Source organism: Lethenteron reissneri, chromosome 23 (assembly GCF_015708825.2).
Source record: "Lethenteron reissneri isolate LAM-NWPU_2019-01 chromosome 23, ASM1570882v1, whole genome shotgun sequence".
Lineage (NCBI taxonomy): Eukaryota > Metazoa > Chordata > Hyperoartia > Petromyzontiformes > Petromyzontidae > Lethenteron > Lethenteron reissneri.
The window spans coordinates 23333057-23348526 of NC_083801.1; the positions used below are offsets into that span (position 1 = coordinate 23333057).

The following is a 15470-nucleotide window of genomic DNA, read 5'->3' on the forward strand; positions in this document are numbered from 1 at the left end:
AATTGAATTATATTGGAGATACATACCTGTTGAGACTTGTCTCCATTGATTTTATATTGATCCTAGAGAATCGTTGGCTGTGTCGGGTGGTGGCGGGTTTTAACGACACATTTATATTTACATGATCTAACCCCCCAAAAAATATTATTATGGAAGGGTTGGAGACAAAACTTGACATCATGGGGCCTGTTGAGAAATACATTTTAAAAATGGTTTCTGATAACCAGTTCTGAAATGGGCATATGATGAGTTACCTGGCTATGTGTTGTGTTGCCAGGCCTGCAGTTTTTGATCTATATGATTGGTAGGGTGATTGTTAATTTGTTCTATAATTATTATATCGTTTAGTATGTTGATTCATCCTGTATGGTACTCATCAGAAGTTCTTGCCTACACAGAAATCCTAGCACATGCATCAATAACATGGTGGCCTTCAAAGGAATGTAGATATACTAGATATCAGGATATATAAATCATTAATCTAGGTGAGAATAAATAAGAAGACAATACACATTCTTTATCAACCTGTCTCCGACCATAAAAAGTAAAAATATATATTTTACACATCCAATCGGCCACATGGCTTTCTGAGAGTATATAATTTCACCCCCATTGCTTTGGTACACAAGAAGGATTCTGGAGTGGTTCCAACATTGAGTGTCTAATCAACATAGTCTGGCTCGCATGAACTAATGTTGGTGAAATACTAGATGTTTAGAAGTAAGGACCCTCTCTTAGATATGGATTCTAGTTCGACATAAAACTATATAACCCATTGCACAAACTAATGTTCAGAACATGCATTTATCCATTTACGTAATGCAGTAATTTTTTTCCATGAAGACTAAATGTATGTGTGTTTAACTTCTTTCGTGCTAATCAGAGGTGTGGGATGCTGACAATGTGTAACCTATTTTATACAAACATTTATTGGTTTGGGGTTGACACAGCCTATCATGATTTTGTGGGGAAGATAAACAGTGGTGTCTGATAAGAGACCCACCCCTGGTATAGGAACATGGAATTTCCACCAGGCTCAGGGATTTAAATAGGAGATGAGTACCGCCTCAATGCTCACTTGAGCAGGAAATCACTTCGACATTTTTAACACAGCCGCTGAGCACAGACCTCTAATCACCGAAAGACAGTTTTTTGGGAGACGTTACCAGCATCCACCAAGGTCGTATTAGCTATTACGTCACGAATGTGACTTACGTCAGGAGGCCCCCCCCCCTGGTGCGGTCGGCCTGAAGGCCCCTGCGGGGAGGGGTCTTCTTGGCCAGCCTATGATGCTGTGCTACAGTTCCTAAGCAACGCTGATATCCATACCTTGGGAGGCCAGGCCGAATTGCCCCCTAGTAGCCCCACCATAGGGCACAAACATCTACTGTAACTGGGACCAACCAGCCAAGCTCTATATGTATAGCTTTATAGATCTCACCACATCTAGAGTGCTTAGATGCAAAAAGCACCAGCCATAAGGAAGGGAAGGTGCAGCTCCTACTGCAAATGAAACGAGGCCATCTTGGGCAGGCACTTGGGCGATATTCGTGATGCCACCTTGTCTGCTGAAAGTCGACAAAAGGGCCAGTGTAAAGGCCACCAAAAACAAAGTCTTCAAATTTATAAAAATCTATACCGCGGAGACCAACGGCTTAGATGATACATGAGAAAATAGCATTCAGTACTCGCCTGCTTCTACGGATTCACGACAGCAGGATGGTGAGGCTTCTTTCAGGTTATGTAAACACCAGTCCTGAGTTTTTTTGCATTGAACCTATACTGTTGAAATTATGTGCTCACAGAAACTCGTGTGTGTGGCCCATAAGATGTGAAAAATAAACGTATTTTCCACGTGGGGGACAGATATGGGAACGTGATGCATTGTTTGCTGATTTCGTGTGTTATTAATATCGTCAATAATTCTAATTATTAATTTGTGTTAAGTTTTACATTGAACTAAGACCCAAATCTAACATGGAGAGTCCGTGCCTTGGAACATTTGGCAGTTCACCATTGGCTCAAGCAAGCCAAATCAATAGCTTATACAATTTATATACAATTTAATTATACAATTTGTTTATTCAATTCACATCACACCCATTCCAACACACAAATAACATATACATACATTGTTAAATGATGTGTCATGCTTTTATAGCTAATACAGTTGCACATGTTGAGTGAGTTTCTTTTAATGATAGATTTAAGTAAGTTCAGACGAGTGGCATGTGTTCGTGTATCTGGAGATCGTTCCACGTGGAAGCAGGTCTGTGTGAAAGTGTACCAGTTTGGGTTTTACTCGAGGGACAGTTAAAAGACCAGAGTTATTATTGGAGTTTCAACTATACATACGTGCAGCTGACGGATGTGCAAATTGATGTGTTCTTGTAGTGTGTATGTCATTGCTTCATACATGTCTGTCTCAAGCATTAACCATCTTCCGTTGCTGTCATCATATCGTTTTGTCCAATTTATGTTGCTGTTTCTTCCCATGTTTTCATCGCTACTGCATGATTTGCCAGATGACCATTGGACTGATCATTACAGTGAGTGAATGTCTCTTGTTTAACATGTAGCTTTTCACATCCACGATTATGAATCGTAATACATTTTCGGGTTGGGCCACAATTATCTGGCCATATTTTAGTTGTACCCCCCCCCCACCTTACATAAGCAAACAAATTAAATTCCCACTTGTACAAGTGCCTAATGCTCTATTGTTTCAACTCGCCTGCAAGTTGAAAAACAATTCGCACAACAGAATTTAGAAATTATATACACGACGTCTCTAATTTAATTATTTCCACGATGTTTCTAAGGGAATTATATACATGACGTTTGTAACGAAGTCAATTATATACACGACGTTTCTAAGTGAATTATATACATGACGTTTCTAAGTGAATTAGAAACATGACATCTCTAACTAAGTCAATTATATACACGACGTTTCTAACTAAATTAGAAACATGACGGTTATAACTAAGTCAATTCATCAAGCATATTTGTATCATAAACAAGGACTTTGACAGTATGCCTGTTTGTGAAGCCAACATTATTGGCAAAGAGTAATTATGGAATCCATTGAGATGGAAGTAAAATTATTTATTATTGTGGAAAATATATAATTTAAGTGTGGCTTAGAAATATGATTGAGAAGTAGGTGATATATGTGAATAGTCTACTGTTATAACATGTCTAACACCTGCTACTGCCTCGTGAGTATTTATAATGAGAAGTACATATTATGCTAACCATTGGCCCGTATAATTTAGAATTAACTTAGAATACATTAATTTGCAATGATCAATGCATCGTATTGGTTGAAATGCTGTCATGACACCAATCTAAGAAGGTATGTCAGGTGACATGATAATTCTGACTTCCTGGTTTGTGATATGAAGATACTTAACACAGTTTGAAATGAAACGTTGAATCTCATTGTTAAATTTGGTGGCGAGAAATGTTCTTCAACTTACCGGTACAGTGAAACAATAATAGTTGGCACATTCAATTATTGCACACGTGATACTGTTATTTGTATTCCTGTGTCTGGTGGCAAAAGGTTTGATGACAAAAACTTGGCCAGATAATGGTGTGGCCTAACCCAAAATGTATATTATGAATTGTCATCTTTGTTGTTTTGTTATCAAGTGTGAAACTAGTTTAACTAGGGTTGTTAAATGACAACCCGTAGACTGGTAACCATTTTCAGGATTGATAACTGGTTCAGAAAGTCAGGAATCGCCAATCAATTCCAGTAGAAATTTTAGTCAGAAATGGACTGATTGGCTCGTGCAAATGTACAAACCACAAACAGGAAACATTAGCCCATTGAACGGTAAAGGTGCAGCTCTGTAATGACTTTCTTTCATTGCTGGCAGAATGGCCTCCACTAAAGGGAGCTCTAGTAGTTAGTTGATCTACTCTTCCACCCTGACCAGACATGTTCAACGAGGTGGGCTTACCCACACTTCACCCCACCACATGTGACAAGCAGATTAACTAATTGTGGTGAGCTTTTCCATTTATGCTGCTGGTTGGACAAGAGGAGGGGGATTTAGGTAAATTCCCCCATTGTTAAAACTGTCGTGCCAGGGGGTGGAGTCGAACCTGTGATCCCTGGACTGCTCGTGTCCTAGTCATTACACCACAGCAGCTCCATATGTTTCTTTATATTTTATGTTTATTGCTGTAGTAATTTCGATATGTCTGGCTTACCAGTAGCTATCGTTTTAGCGCTTTTTTCATGTGTTTACTGGTTATGCAAAACATACTAATTAACATAACCGCTCTGTGCTCCGTGCAATATGGTAATTACACCAATTTTCATGAGTGGTGTTGTGTAATGCTGCCTTTTTATGGTATAGATATGTGTTCAGGCATGTTAGTGGTTAGTTGGAAATGTAAAGAAAGATTCTTTGCAAATGTGGAAAATCATCTGTAAGTAACAACAAATAAGCATACAATATGCCTCCTTTCTGTATCCGTCCCCTCGTGAACATTTTTATTTATTTTTTACGCATCCCATCAGCGACACGACCTTCTGCGACTGCATAATATCAACATGCATCGTTGATACACCAGCAAACTCTGAACCGGTTTTGACATTCAGTGTTTTTTAAATTACCAGTCAGGCTTGCTTGAATCAATGCTAGTGAACTGCCAGATGTTTATAAACAAGGCCCCTCTCTTCATATGGCCCTAGATAGGCAAAACTCTATTTTCATGGTGAAGTATTTAAACAATTTAAAATTAATTTGATATTTGTTTTTTTTTCTTCCCTTATTTCTCTCCATTTTTCCATACTTTCATTTTTTCCCAAATCATTCCACGTATTTTTTTACCCATTCATTTGCACCCTATCATCAAATCATCATTAGGTCATCCACTAAGGGTCGTAACATGGGATACGTGTTTATTTCATTATTTAGTTCCACCTCCCATGTCACCTACCTCCTCCAAATCACTCAGCACTCCCAGCGAGGCAGGAAGTCAAGACTTTGGTGAGGTGCCACCTGGGGTCAGGTATGCAGATTTTGTGTCTTCCTCCATTTTGCCTGTTTACAGACCAGTGTAGAAATGGCCCACAATCCACGTTGATGTTATTTAGTTTTACAATGAATGGTTTTTAAAATGATTTTTAATAGGCAAAATGTTTTTCAAGAAATGTATTTAATTTAATACTCAATTATGTTTGTGCCTTTTTAAAGATTTCTTCTGCATGGAGAATATTTTTTCACAATTTTTATTGTATTGTATGTGCTCTGCTTTCTATTTTGATTGTTTATTTTCTTAATCCAACTTCTACTGATTAGATTTTTTCTCTGAATTCTATTTTACTGTTTTGGCTGCGATTTTAGTTTGGTTGTTTTTGCACTGATTTATGTTTGTTACATTTCGTTATGTGCAGGACACTTCAATGGGATACAGACCCTGCAGCGTTGCAGCTGCACACAGATTCTGAACTCAGGTATCAAGTCTATACCTAAGCTTTACCCCACCACACATGACCTGTTGATCATAGCCTGTGATGTACCCATTTATACTGCTGGGTGGATGGCGGTGGGGGGGATTTGAGAAACTTGACTGTTTCAACTTGGATAGTGCTTTTTGCTGCTGGCCATTTTACTTTTTGGTCCTTTGGGCCAGTGCTCAGCACACAAATATGTATGTATGTTGAACTTCTTTCGCACGGTAAGTAGCCAACCGTGTTTGCTGCCATTCGCCACTAAGCAGCGGTGACATGATGACTGCTTGTGCCATGCTAGGTACACCGTGAGACCACGTGAAGTAAGGAATGCTCACTGGCAGGAGGACAGACTCAGTTGTAATGGGTTGGCTGACAGAGATCACTTTATCTCATCCCTTTGTCGCATCACATTCTCTTTCATCACTTTCGTTCTCTCTCTCGATGCACTCGTGTAGAGTTCCAGATGCAATTTGTGGGTAGCCAAAATCGCGCATAGGAAGTTCGTGATTAACGAGGGAATATTGTATACAACACCCTACTGTATACTATGCACTACATTGTACTTACAAACTACTGTACCCTAATGGACTGTAAACTACTTTAGTGTGTAGTACTTCACACATTAAATGTAAAAACATGGCACACATAAACACGCACACAAATACACAAACACATGTGTTAGCAAACCAGCATATATATACATACACACGTGCACATAAATATACACATGTTAGCCAACAAACCCATGCTAACACACGCTAACAAACGTGCCAATAAACGCTAGCAAAAACTAACAAATGTTAAAAACGCTTAGAAAACTATAAATCGCTAAGAACTAACGAAGGGCTATACACACACACCTTAATACAGTGACAGATATGCACAGTCACATAAACACAAATAACAATGGCCACCATTCTCCACGCAGTTTAAGACTTTATGGACTACCCAAGACTTTATGAACTACCAAAAATTCACAAACCTAAAGTCCCATTGAGACCCATAGTTAGTACAATAGGCTCTGCCACATACAAATTAGCACAATACGTAACGAAACAAATACAGCCCTACATCGGTAGGACCTTTTCGTTCATCAAAAACTCTGAACATCTCGTAAATATAATTAAAGATGATAATTGGTTCTTTACCCTTCTATCTGGCAACAAAACTGACACCTTTTTGCAAGGAGTCATGTTTGCATAGACCGCAATACCTGCAGTCATAATACAAACAAAAGAACATAACTCTGATAATGTGCACTGTCCTTGAAGTTGATTGGTCCACACCCGAGACAGCTTTCCTTAGAGCCTAGTCTCATATGGGTTGGACCAGATGATGCCAAAAGGCGCACAACTCAAGGACAATGCACCATCAGAGTATGAGAGCTCGGGGCAAGCATCTACACTATGGGGACCTCATTTGCCAGTAAAATATGATAATTGGTTCTTTACCCTTCTATCTGGCAACAAAACTGACACCTTTTTGCAAGGAGTCATGTTTGCATAGACCGCAATACCTGCAGTCATAATACAAACAATAGAACATAACTCTATAATTAAAGATATTAAGCTTAACCCGAATGATATTCTCGTAAGTCTTAATGTGACTTCTCTGTTCACGAGGGTTCCGGTCAACGAGTCAATTAAATTACTCGACACTGGTAATGAACAAAGGTTTAGCCAAAGATATCCCAAGACTAGCTGAACACTGTCTAAAGAACACCTACTTCTTGTGGCAAGGTGACTTCTATAAACAAAAGGAAGGAGCAGCAATGGGCTCTCCTTTGTCTCTCGTGATAGAGAATTTGTACATGGAAGATTTTGAAACAAAAGCAATAGCTTCAAGCACACTAAAACGATCTGCTTGGTTTAGATATGTGGATGACACATTGGTGATGTAGCCACACGGAAAAGATACACTGAACGCTTTTCTAAATCATCTCATCTCGCAAAACCCATCCATCCAGTTCACCATGAAAGTGGAAACTGATAGATTCCAGTGATAAAATATTTTCTGTAAATTACTCATTTCAATTACACATTGCAACATCGTCGCAACTGACAAACGACTGTAGACTCTCTGTGAAATACCTCCGATTAGCACAGTTGGCTACGTACAGTGTGAAAGAAGTTGAACATACATACAGACATAATAACCTTCATGATAGCATTGCACTATACGAATGGCGCGAATACCAAATGTAATAAATACAGATATAGTTTTGTTTTAATGACTGCTATCTTCTGAGCTGTTTGGTGTCTTGCAGCCGCCGTGCAGTGAAGCTCAGCATGACCAAGGTATCTCACGTAGACTTGCCAGCCAGAGAGATGGTGTCATATGCCAAGGAAACACAGACCCCTGTCACAGCTCAGCAAACAGATGGTAAGGATATTATGAGGGAATGGCTTTTTTCCACCTCGACTGCAATGTAGCGTTGTACAGGAAAATCTTTCCAGACACGGGGGTTACGTTGCTAGGAAATATCACGTTGGGCAACATTGCGTTAGACAAATAATATACCTGATGGGAAAAATAGGGTTGCATTCCTGGACCCGAAATTATCACCGATTTTTTGTTTAACTAACTCTTTAGAATTCCCGCCAACTGTTATTGTACTAATGGATGTTGAGTAGCTCCATTTATTGTGTGTGTGTGCACTTTTTCCATTTCACAAAATCCCCGTCTCCATTACTCTTCCCGCACCACTTGCGCCAATCCTCGCCGATAACTTGAACGTTCGTGATTCGCATCTAGGCATCCGTGTAACTGACGTCCTTAATGTGTGGACGGCAAGACGCATGTGGCAATGTGTGTGATCCTTTGCAAAAAAAACATATACACAAATAATATTTATACAAAAACACACGTGGTAAATAAATCATTCTCACAGTCGATTTATCCACACGCTTAGTACCTTCCAACGGATGCATTCTCACTTCCCGCAAGCCCAACAACTAGCTTAGCAATGTCAAGCCACGTGCAACGGAAACATCACCCACATGTTCCGGAAAACAGCTCTCATTAAGTAAATCATGTGTAGCCAAAACACGCTTTAGATAAAACTGCGTTTTGCGAGGTTTTCCTATATAATAAGTCTCAGTGAGAGCTTGCTTAAATGAGCATTAAGACAGTGCTTACCTCCTATTTACATTTCTGTTAACTTAATCCCACATATTCTTTGGTTCTTTCGGTAAAGTCACGTAGGTATAAAATAAAATACATCACGATGTTTCGATTGCAACACAAGCAATCATCATCAGATGGGAAAACCACAGCAATAATTTTTTTTGCTGAAGTGTATTTTTTCTTGCTGTGGTTTTCCCACCTGATGATGATTGCTTGTGTTGCAATCGAAGCGTCGTGATTTATTTTATTTTATACCCACGTGACTTTACCGAAAGAGTATGGATTCCTGCAGTCACGAAAGCTTCAGAACTAGATTTAATCCCACATATCAAAAATCAAGGTACGGCCCCTGCAGGCTTGCGGTGTAGAGTCCATCTACTCCCTTACGTACTGACCTGCTCACTCAAAGACAAATATCCCCCCTATAGCCTTAATAGACTGTTGGGGCAAGTGCTGTTAGCGAGCACCTATGAAGGCCGGTGGATGGCCTGCCTTTTTCTCCCCAGTGGTGATGTTTACACACTGCACCAGATACTCATTTGAGGCTCAGTCGACCTAGGGGAAGTCCAGGACCAGTTCAGATATTCATCACTGGTGTTGACCCACTCATATTTGTGGTGTCTGGCCCATCTACGTGGAATTTTCTGCTGATCACTTTTGGTATGTATGGATGTATGTTGAACTTCTTTTGCACCGTACGTAGCCAACCATCTTGAGTTGACTCAAGACTGAAATGTTCAGTAAAGCTCACAAAGCATAACCATATAGCCTTCATGATATCATTTGCACTGTAAGAATGGTGCAAATACCAAATATTCTTATTTATTTTACAGGCTTGAGCAAGTTACTGTGAATATTCCACATTCCTATAGTGGGGGCGAGTCTATCCTAAGGGCAGCAATTGTTGATCATTCTCACAAAGTGGTTCCTATTTTAATGTCCCCAGTGGAATGATGGGCTGAAGCAATTTAAGAATCTGGGTTTTCTTTTTTTTTTCCATGCAAATACCTTTATCTTCCTGGAATTTATTCTATATTCCTGGATTCTGTCGCTTGAAACTCAGTTTCAAGGGAAATTAACCCTAATTAGTAAATTTGGCTGTGAGATTGTTCCACTTGCCATTGATCTGAGACAATGGTGCACTAAACACTTGTATGAGTGAACATCTGGCTGTGTCTGGTGGAGGAGGGTCTTACAACATCAATTTAGTAAAATCATTACATAACCTAATCCAATAAAAATATCTATTATGAATGATAATATTGCTGCAAAAACCTATGTGTGAAGTTAATATGACGCTTTTATGATTGTTTTTGTTTTAGAAGTCAATGAGGAAGACGATGACATAATACAGCCGAAGCCAGCTGTTGATGCTGATGTGGAAAAACAAGAAGGAAAAGAAAGTGGTGAAGATGGTAAGTCATGGACGTGTGCACATCATGAACCAAGCAGCTTCTCTTTGACCAGATAGAGGGGGATGAAAAGGCATGGCACGGGCTAGAGTAGATATGGACTGATGTGGTACAGCGAAATAATGGAGCTGAATGGACTTTCTGATGACTGTTACCAGCAGTGTTAGATTGGCCTCTGTGGAGGAAGCTCGTTAAAGATGCTACTGGACAACGAGCAGAGTGTTGGGTGGCTAAAACTCTGCAAATTAGCACAGTGGGTTACACAGGTGGTGCAATCATCTCAGTCCGCCAACCCATTATACCTATCTCGTCTATCTTGTATGTATGTTGCTAATCTTGTGACCTGTCAGCAAGCCTTCCACACTCAATGTTATTGCCTCAAAATGCACCTGGCTTGGCACAAGCACTGTGGTGATGTCACTGCCACTTATAGACAAATGGCGGCTGTTGTTGATATATGTGTAAGTGACACCTAGAAGTACTCCCCATAAAACAGCAGAAGGGCCAAGAAAGGGGTTGCCGACACTGGAGAAGAGGCGAATCAAGGGGGCCCGGCTGGCAACAGGTAAGGCTGAGAGCCCTGATTAGCCGCTCCGACTGCCATTCCGGGATGAGTAAAGGACCAGGGGATTGGCCAGGGAATTCAAAAGGACAAGAGTTAAACATAGGAACGGGAAATAAAGACGTTCAGATGTCGAAAAATAGGTGAAAAGTGAAAGAGGTAAACTTGTGTGGAGTTTAGGGGGGATTCTAGAAGGTTCAAGAAGAGAGTGATTTAATGGTGCATGGCATGATCACGGGGCTGTTGCGGGGATTGCAAAGGGAGATACGTGTGGTGGAACGAAGTGTGGAAGAGTGCACGTGTGGGGTAAAGACTGCTGAATAATAAAGTACCTCTCAAGGATATGATGTGTGGACCTCTTTAACACACGTGTGCATGGTTACGTGTGAGTGTGCATGTCTGTATGGTTGTGTGTGCACATGTATGTGCGACAGGGATGTCCTCTTGCTCCCACATTATTTAACATCTATTTTGACCATGTAGTTCGTGAAGCCTTCAATAGCTGTACCGGAGGAATTTCCATCTGGTACTGATACAATGGGAGGCTGATCGATGCCCGGATGTGGTCAAGGGATGGTTCCCTATTGCTCAACTATGTTATGTATGCCGATGATCTGGTTATTGCTGCTCACTCAGAGGAGGAGTTCGAGGCGCTGCTGCTGAACCTGGAGCTTGCCACGAAGAGGTGGAGCCTTATCATCAGCCCCACCAAAACTAATCACCTGCCTGGGTATTTTGTACCATCGGACACTCCACCCCCACAACTCCCAATTGGTGATGGGGCAGTTGTGCAGAGAGTGGAGAGTTTCCCATACCTGGGCGGTATGCTCATGACCGGCTCCAGTTTGACAGCAGAGGTCTCACTCCGAATCAGTCGAGCAGCATTATCTTTTCATCGGTTGCACTGTGTGGAAGATACCTGGTCTCTTGCTCCGCATGAAGCTTCAGGTGTTCTCGGCCACAGTCATTCTCTCCCTTCTCTATGCTTGAAAAACGTGGACCCCCCTAATTGAGCATCTTCGCTGGTTAGAAACATTTAGGCTGGCTTGCCTACGATCCATCCTGGGTTTAACCAGGCTGGATTATGTGAGGAGTTCACAAATCCTTGAAAGATCTGGACAAAGTCCCATCAGTGAGCTCCTCCTGCAAGTGAGGTTCTGTTGGCTGGTCATGTAGCTCACCTGCGCAGCTACCGCATGCCCAAGCAGCTTCTGTTTGGCCGGATAGATGGGGCTAAACGGGTGTAGGATGGGCTTGAGAAGATATGAACTGATATGGTACAGAAGGATGTGGAGCTGATTAGACTTGGCGATGACTTTTATTTGCAGTGTCAAGATCGGCCTTTGTGCAAGAGGTTTGTGAAGGACGCTGCTGGAGAGTTGGAAGCAGTCGCCCTCCAGCCATAATGAAGGGGAGAGGAGCGTTGCTCATAACATTCAGCAGAGCACCGGGCGGCTTAAAACGTAGGGAATTGGCACAGTGAGGAGCACAGTTTGTGCATCTGCCAATCATCTCAGTCAAACCATGGCATCTGGTTCTGTTCTGTAACCTCCTGCCAGCGGGCCTTAGACACTTCACGTGGCCTCAAAGTGCACCTAGCAAGGCACAAGCGCCGTGGTGACTTAACTGCCATTTCGTGGTAAACAGCGGTTATTATTGTATACGTGTTTTTACGTGTTTGCAATGTATGTGTCAATTGACACCAAGGACACCCTAGCAAATGAGATTTTCTGTCAAAGTAGTTTGCAGGTGAAATACTTTAATTAAAACGAATGTGCGACTTGCAGTACATCCATGCGAGCTCACAGAAGAGGAGAAGGAACAGGTGCTTCACTCTGATGACTTCCTCAACTTCTTTGACCGAACGTCACGTATCATGGAGCGTGCCCTGGCTGAACATCAGGACATATTCTTTGACTACAGTGGCCGTGATAACGAAGAAATGGATGGGTAATATCTAAATTCATATTTTTTTAACACCATTTTTCATCATAAGTGGAATCTTGAGACTGTTTGCTTGTCTGTTTCTGACACCTGTGTTTTGCTTAGATTCATATATGTAGTAGACGTTTACATTTAAAGAAAATTGCAAGTATATAAAGTGTTGTTGACTAACTGGCCATGGCTCAGTGCTATACTGAGCAGCTCTAAATTTGAAGGTTCTTAGTTTGAATCCTGCCTGGTGTGGAATGACTTGCCTGATCGCACTCATGCTAGTGTAGCGATGTCGATGGGCTGTGTACACTTACCTGCAGGGGCAGTCAGGGTCCAGCAGGGGCAATCGTTATATCTCTAGCCCGAAAGCAGGAGGGGGCTGCGGGGTGTCCTGGGATCCCCCGGAGGCCCCTGTGGAACTCTCTGGAAGGTAGGCGGAGCTAGAGCTGAAGCAATGGTGCTGGGTATAAAAGCCGGATCCTTTTATTATTTCCCTTCTACGTGACTTTACCGAAAGAACCAATAAGATGAATCCCTGCAGTCACGAAAGCTTTAAATCGAAAAGTATATAAGAATATGCAAATCCAGATTTGATGCATTAAGCGAAGTTCCCTGAGTTCTGTTCACTGGAATGGTGTTCTAATGTGTTTCCGGAACGTATCGTGGGCCACTCATGAAAACCAGATGTAATATAAGTACTAAAATGTAGTTTTAAATCGAGTGTATGGCGTGGTGTGCACTGCTACACTGGGACTCGTGTGTGTGTGTGTGTGTAGGGAGGTATCGGCAGGTGCCAAGCTCTCCTTGAACAGGCAGTTCTACGACGAACGTTGGTCCAAACGTCGAGTGATCACCAGCCTCGACTGGTCTGCCCAGGTTTGTGGTGCCGTGTTAATACTTAGGTTGTCAAACAGTCACCGATAAACCAGTCGCCGTTTTCAGGATGGATTAACGGTTCCAAATTTCAGGAGCCAGTAATCATTCCCAAGTGAAATTTTAGTAATGCACACACCAAGTGGCTCGCGTGAATATTAAAACGGCACAGCGGCAGGCCTAAGTCACGGCGTAGTATATTTGCCCTCGTTTCTCACAAATCTTTTTTTGTGTCGAGGACAGATATACAGTCTCCAAATTGAATCTGATTGTGTTGTGTTATATGATCCCACAGTACCCCGAGTTGCTCGTTGCAACCTATAATAACAATGAAGATAGTCCCCATGAGCCTGATGGAGTGGCCTTGGTTTGGAACACAAAATTCAAGAAAACTACTCCTGAGTATGTCTTCCATTGCCAGGTGAGTGAAAAGTGTGGTCTGTGTAGATTGTAGTCCAAGCTACCTCACCAATGCCTTAGAACATTATTACTGTTATAGAGAGCACATTAGGCTGAAGTTGAAATCCAGCTGTCATCTCGGTTGGAGCACCCAGTGTTTACATCGCTGCACTTGATAGAATTTAGAGTGAATCAACCAGGGTTATTGATGACCCAGAACTCACTGATTGACTCCGGTCACCACTCACCAGCAGTCGGTCAGTCACCTTATTACGCTTCCATTGCTACTACCATTGTTAATGTTCCCAAGTCTTCAATATGGGTGGAGGAATTAATGAGTGCAGAATTAACATTGAGAAATGCAATGTGGCTGTCTGTTTGAGTGCAGTCAGCTGTGATGTCTGCAAGCTTTGCTCGTTTTCATCCAAATCTGGTGGTTGGTGGCACCTACTCGGGTCAGATTGTGCTTTGGGACAATCGAAGCAATCGCATGACGCCTGTACAGAGGACCCCCCTGTCAGCAGCAGCACATACGGTAAGCCGTAAGACCGTTTTGAATCTAGGGTCTGGCACCTTTTCCACTTTAGACCAAACCTGGATATTTTTCTCATTCAGCCTAGGTCTATCAAATGAGAGTGTATACTGTAATACAGTTTAACAATACCACCAGATAACAATAAAAAAAAATTCTGCCACCCAAACACAGGTGGCAACCTTACTTGACCAATTTAACCATTTCTCTCATTTCTATTTTCAGAATTGTTTTATTTTTTTATGTTTTTGCTTTTGTCATTTTCATGATGCTGGTCACCATTGCAATTCGGACAATCCCAGAGTGAATTGCGACCCACCCACGTGTGTTGTGTCTGCTGCAGTCTAGTGACAACATGTGAAAAACACAAATATTGCACAAAAGGACTGATTGGTTGACTCGGCCAATCATCGCTTCCTCCAGGGTGGCTAAAACAACGACAACGTTGTGAAGAAGATCAATAGCGGAGATTTACCACCGCCATTGTAATGTGGAATTTCCACGATCATTAGTTCAGGGCTGTAAACGGGAGATAGGCACTGCCTCAGTGCTCATTTCAGCAGAAAATTATTTTGATGTTTTCTCTGTTCTGCTAACTCTTGTTTTGTCCGTTGGCTGTCAGCACCCAGTGTATTGCGTGAATGTGGTGGGGACACAGAACGCGCACAATCTCATCAGCGTGTCCACAGACGGACGAATGTGTTCCTGGAGTCTGGACATGTTGTCCCAGCCACAGGTACTTCAAACTTAGCCACGCATTTGTAACCCGTGCTCACGGTGTCTCATCCTTCTGGCCGTAATCCTCACCAAGAACAAAAGGGTGGTTATTGTTACGTGAATTTGTCAAATTTCGGCAGTACTCGTGCATTGTATTCTTGCTGCTGCTCGGCGTCCCTGTTACTCGCGGGCCCCAGCGCTCCTCACTTTTACTCGTTCGCCACCACGCATACACGGAGCCTCCAGGTGATTTTGAAGAACCACAATGGTGCCCGTTTATTCACACTGACTCCCCATCACGTGGGCACACCAACATGCCAGCACACTAACACGCCGACTCGCCAACACTTCGGCACATTGACACCCCAGCACACGTACACGCTAGCACACTAAGATACCAGCACATCAAGACGGCGACTCACAGGCACTCCGGCACAC

General features: G+C 42.1%; 1 protein-coding gene across 9 annotated transcripts in view; it reads left to right on the forward strand.

The window, feature by feature from the left end:
• LOC133346220 (cytoplasmic dynein 1 intermediate chain 1-like) overlaps nucleotides 1–15470 on the forward strand; it is a 398436-nt gene that overhangs the window by 371530 nt on the left and 11436 nt on the right. For 3 of the 9 annotated variants that reach the window (XM_061557753.1, XM_061557746.1, XM_061557747.1), the window contains 11 exons: nucleotides 2526–2549; nucleotides 4887–5031; nucleotides 5417–5476; nucleotides 7743–7858; nucleotides 9925–10017; nucleotides 10511–10579; nucleotides 12364–12526; nucleotides 13288–13387; nucleotides 13680–13805; nucleotides 14172–14318; nucleotides 14938–15051. In XM_061557753.1, coding sequence (XP_061413737.1) covers nucleotides 2526–2549; nucleotides 4887–5031; nucleotides 5417–5476; nucleotides 7743–7858; nucleotides 9925–10017; nucleotides 10511–10579; nucleotides 12364–12526; nucleotides 13288–13387; nucleotides 13680–13805; nucleotides 14172–14318; nucleotides 14938–15051 — 1157 coding nt within the window. The remainder of the gene's footprint in view (nucleotides 1–2525; nucleotides 2550–4886; nucleotides 5032–5416; nucleotides 5477–7742; nucleotides 7859–9924; nucleotides 10018–10510; nucleotides 10580–12363; nucleotides 12527–13287; nucleotides 13388–13679; nucleotides 13806–14171; nucleotides 14319–14937; nucleotides 15052–15470) is intronic. The other 6 variants (XM_061557749.1, XM_061557752.1, XM_061557748.1 and 3 more) reach the window with 6 other exon arrangements.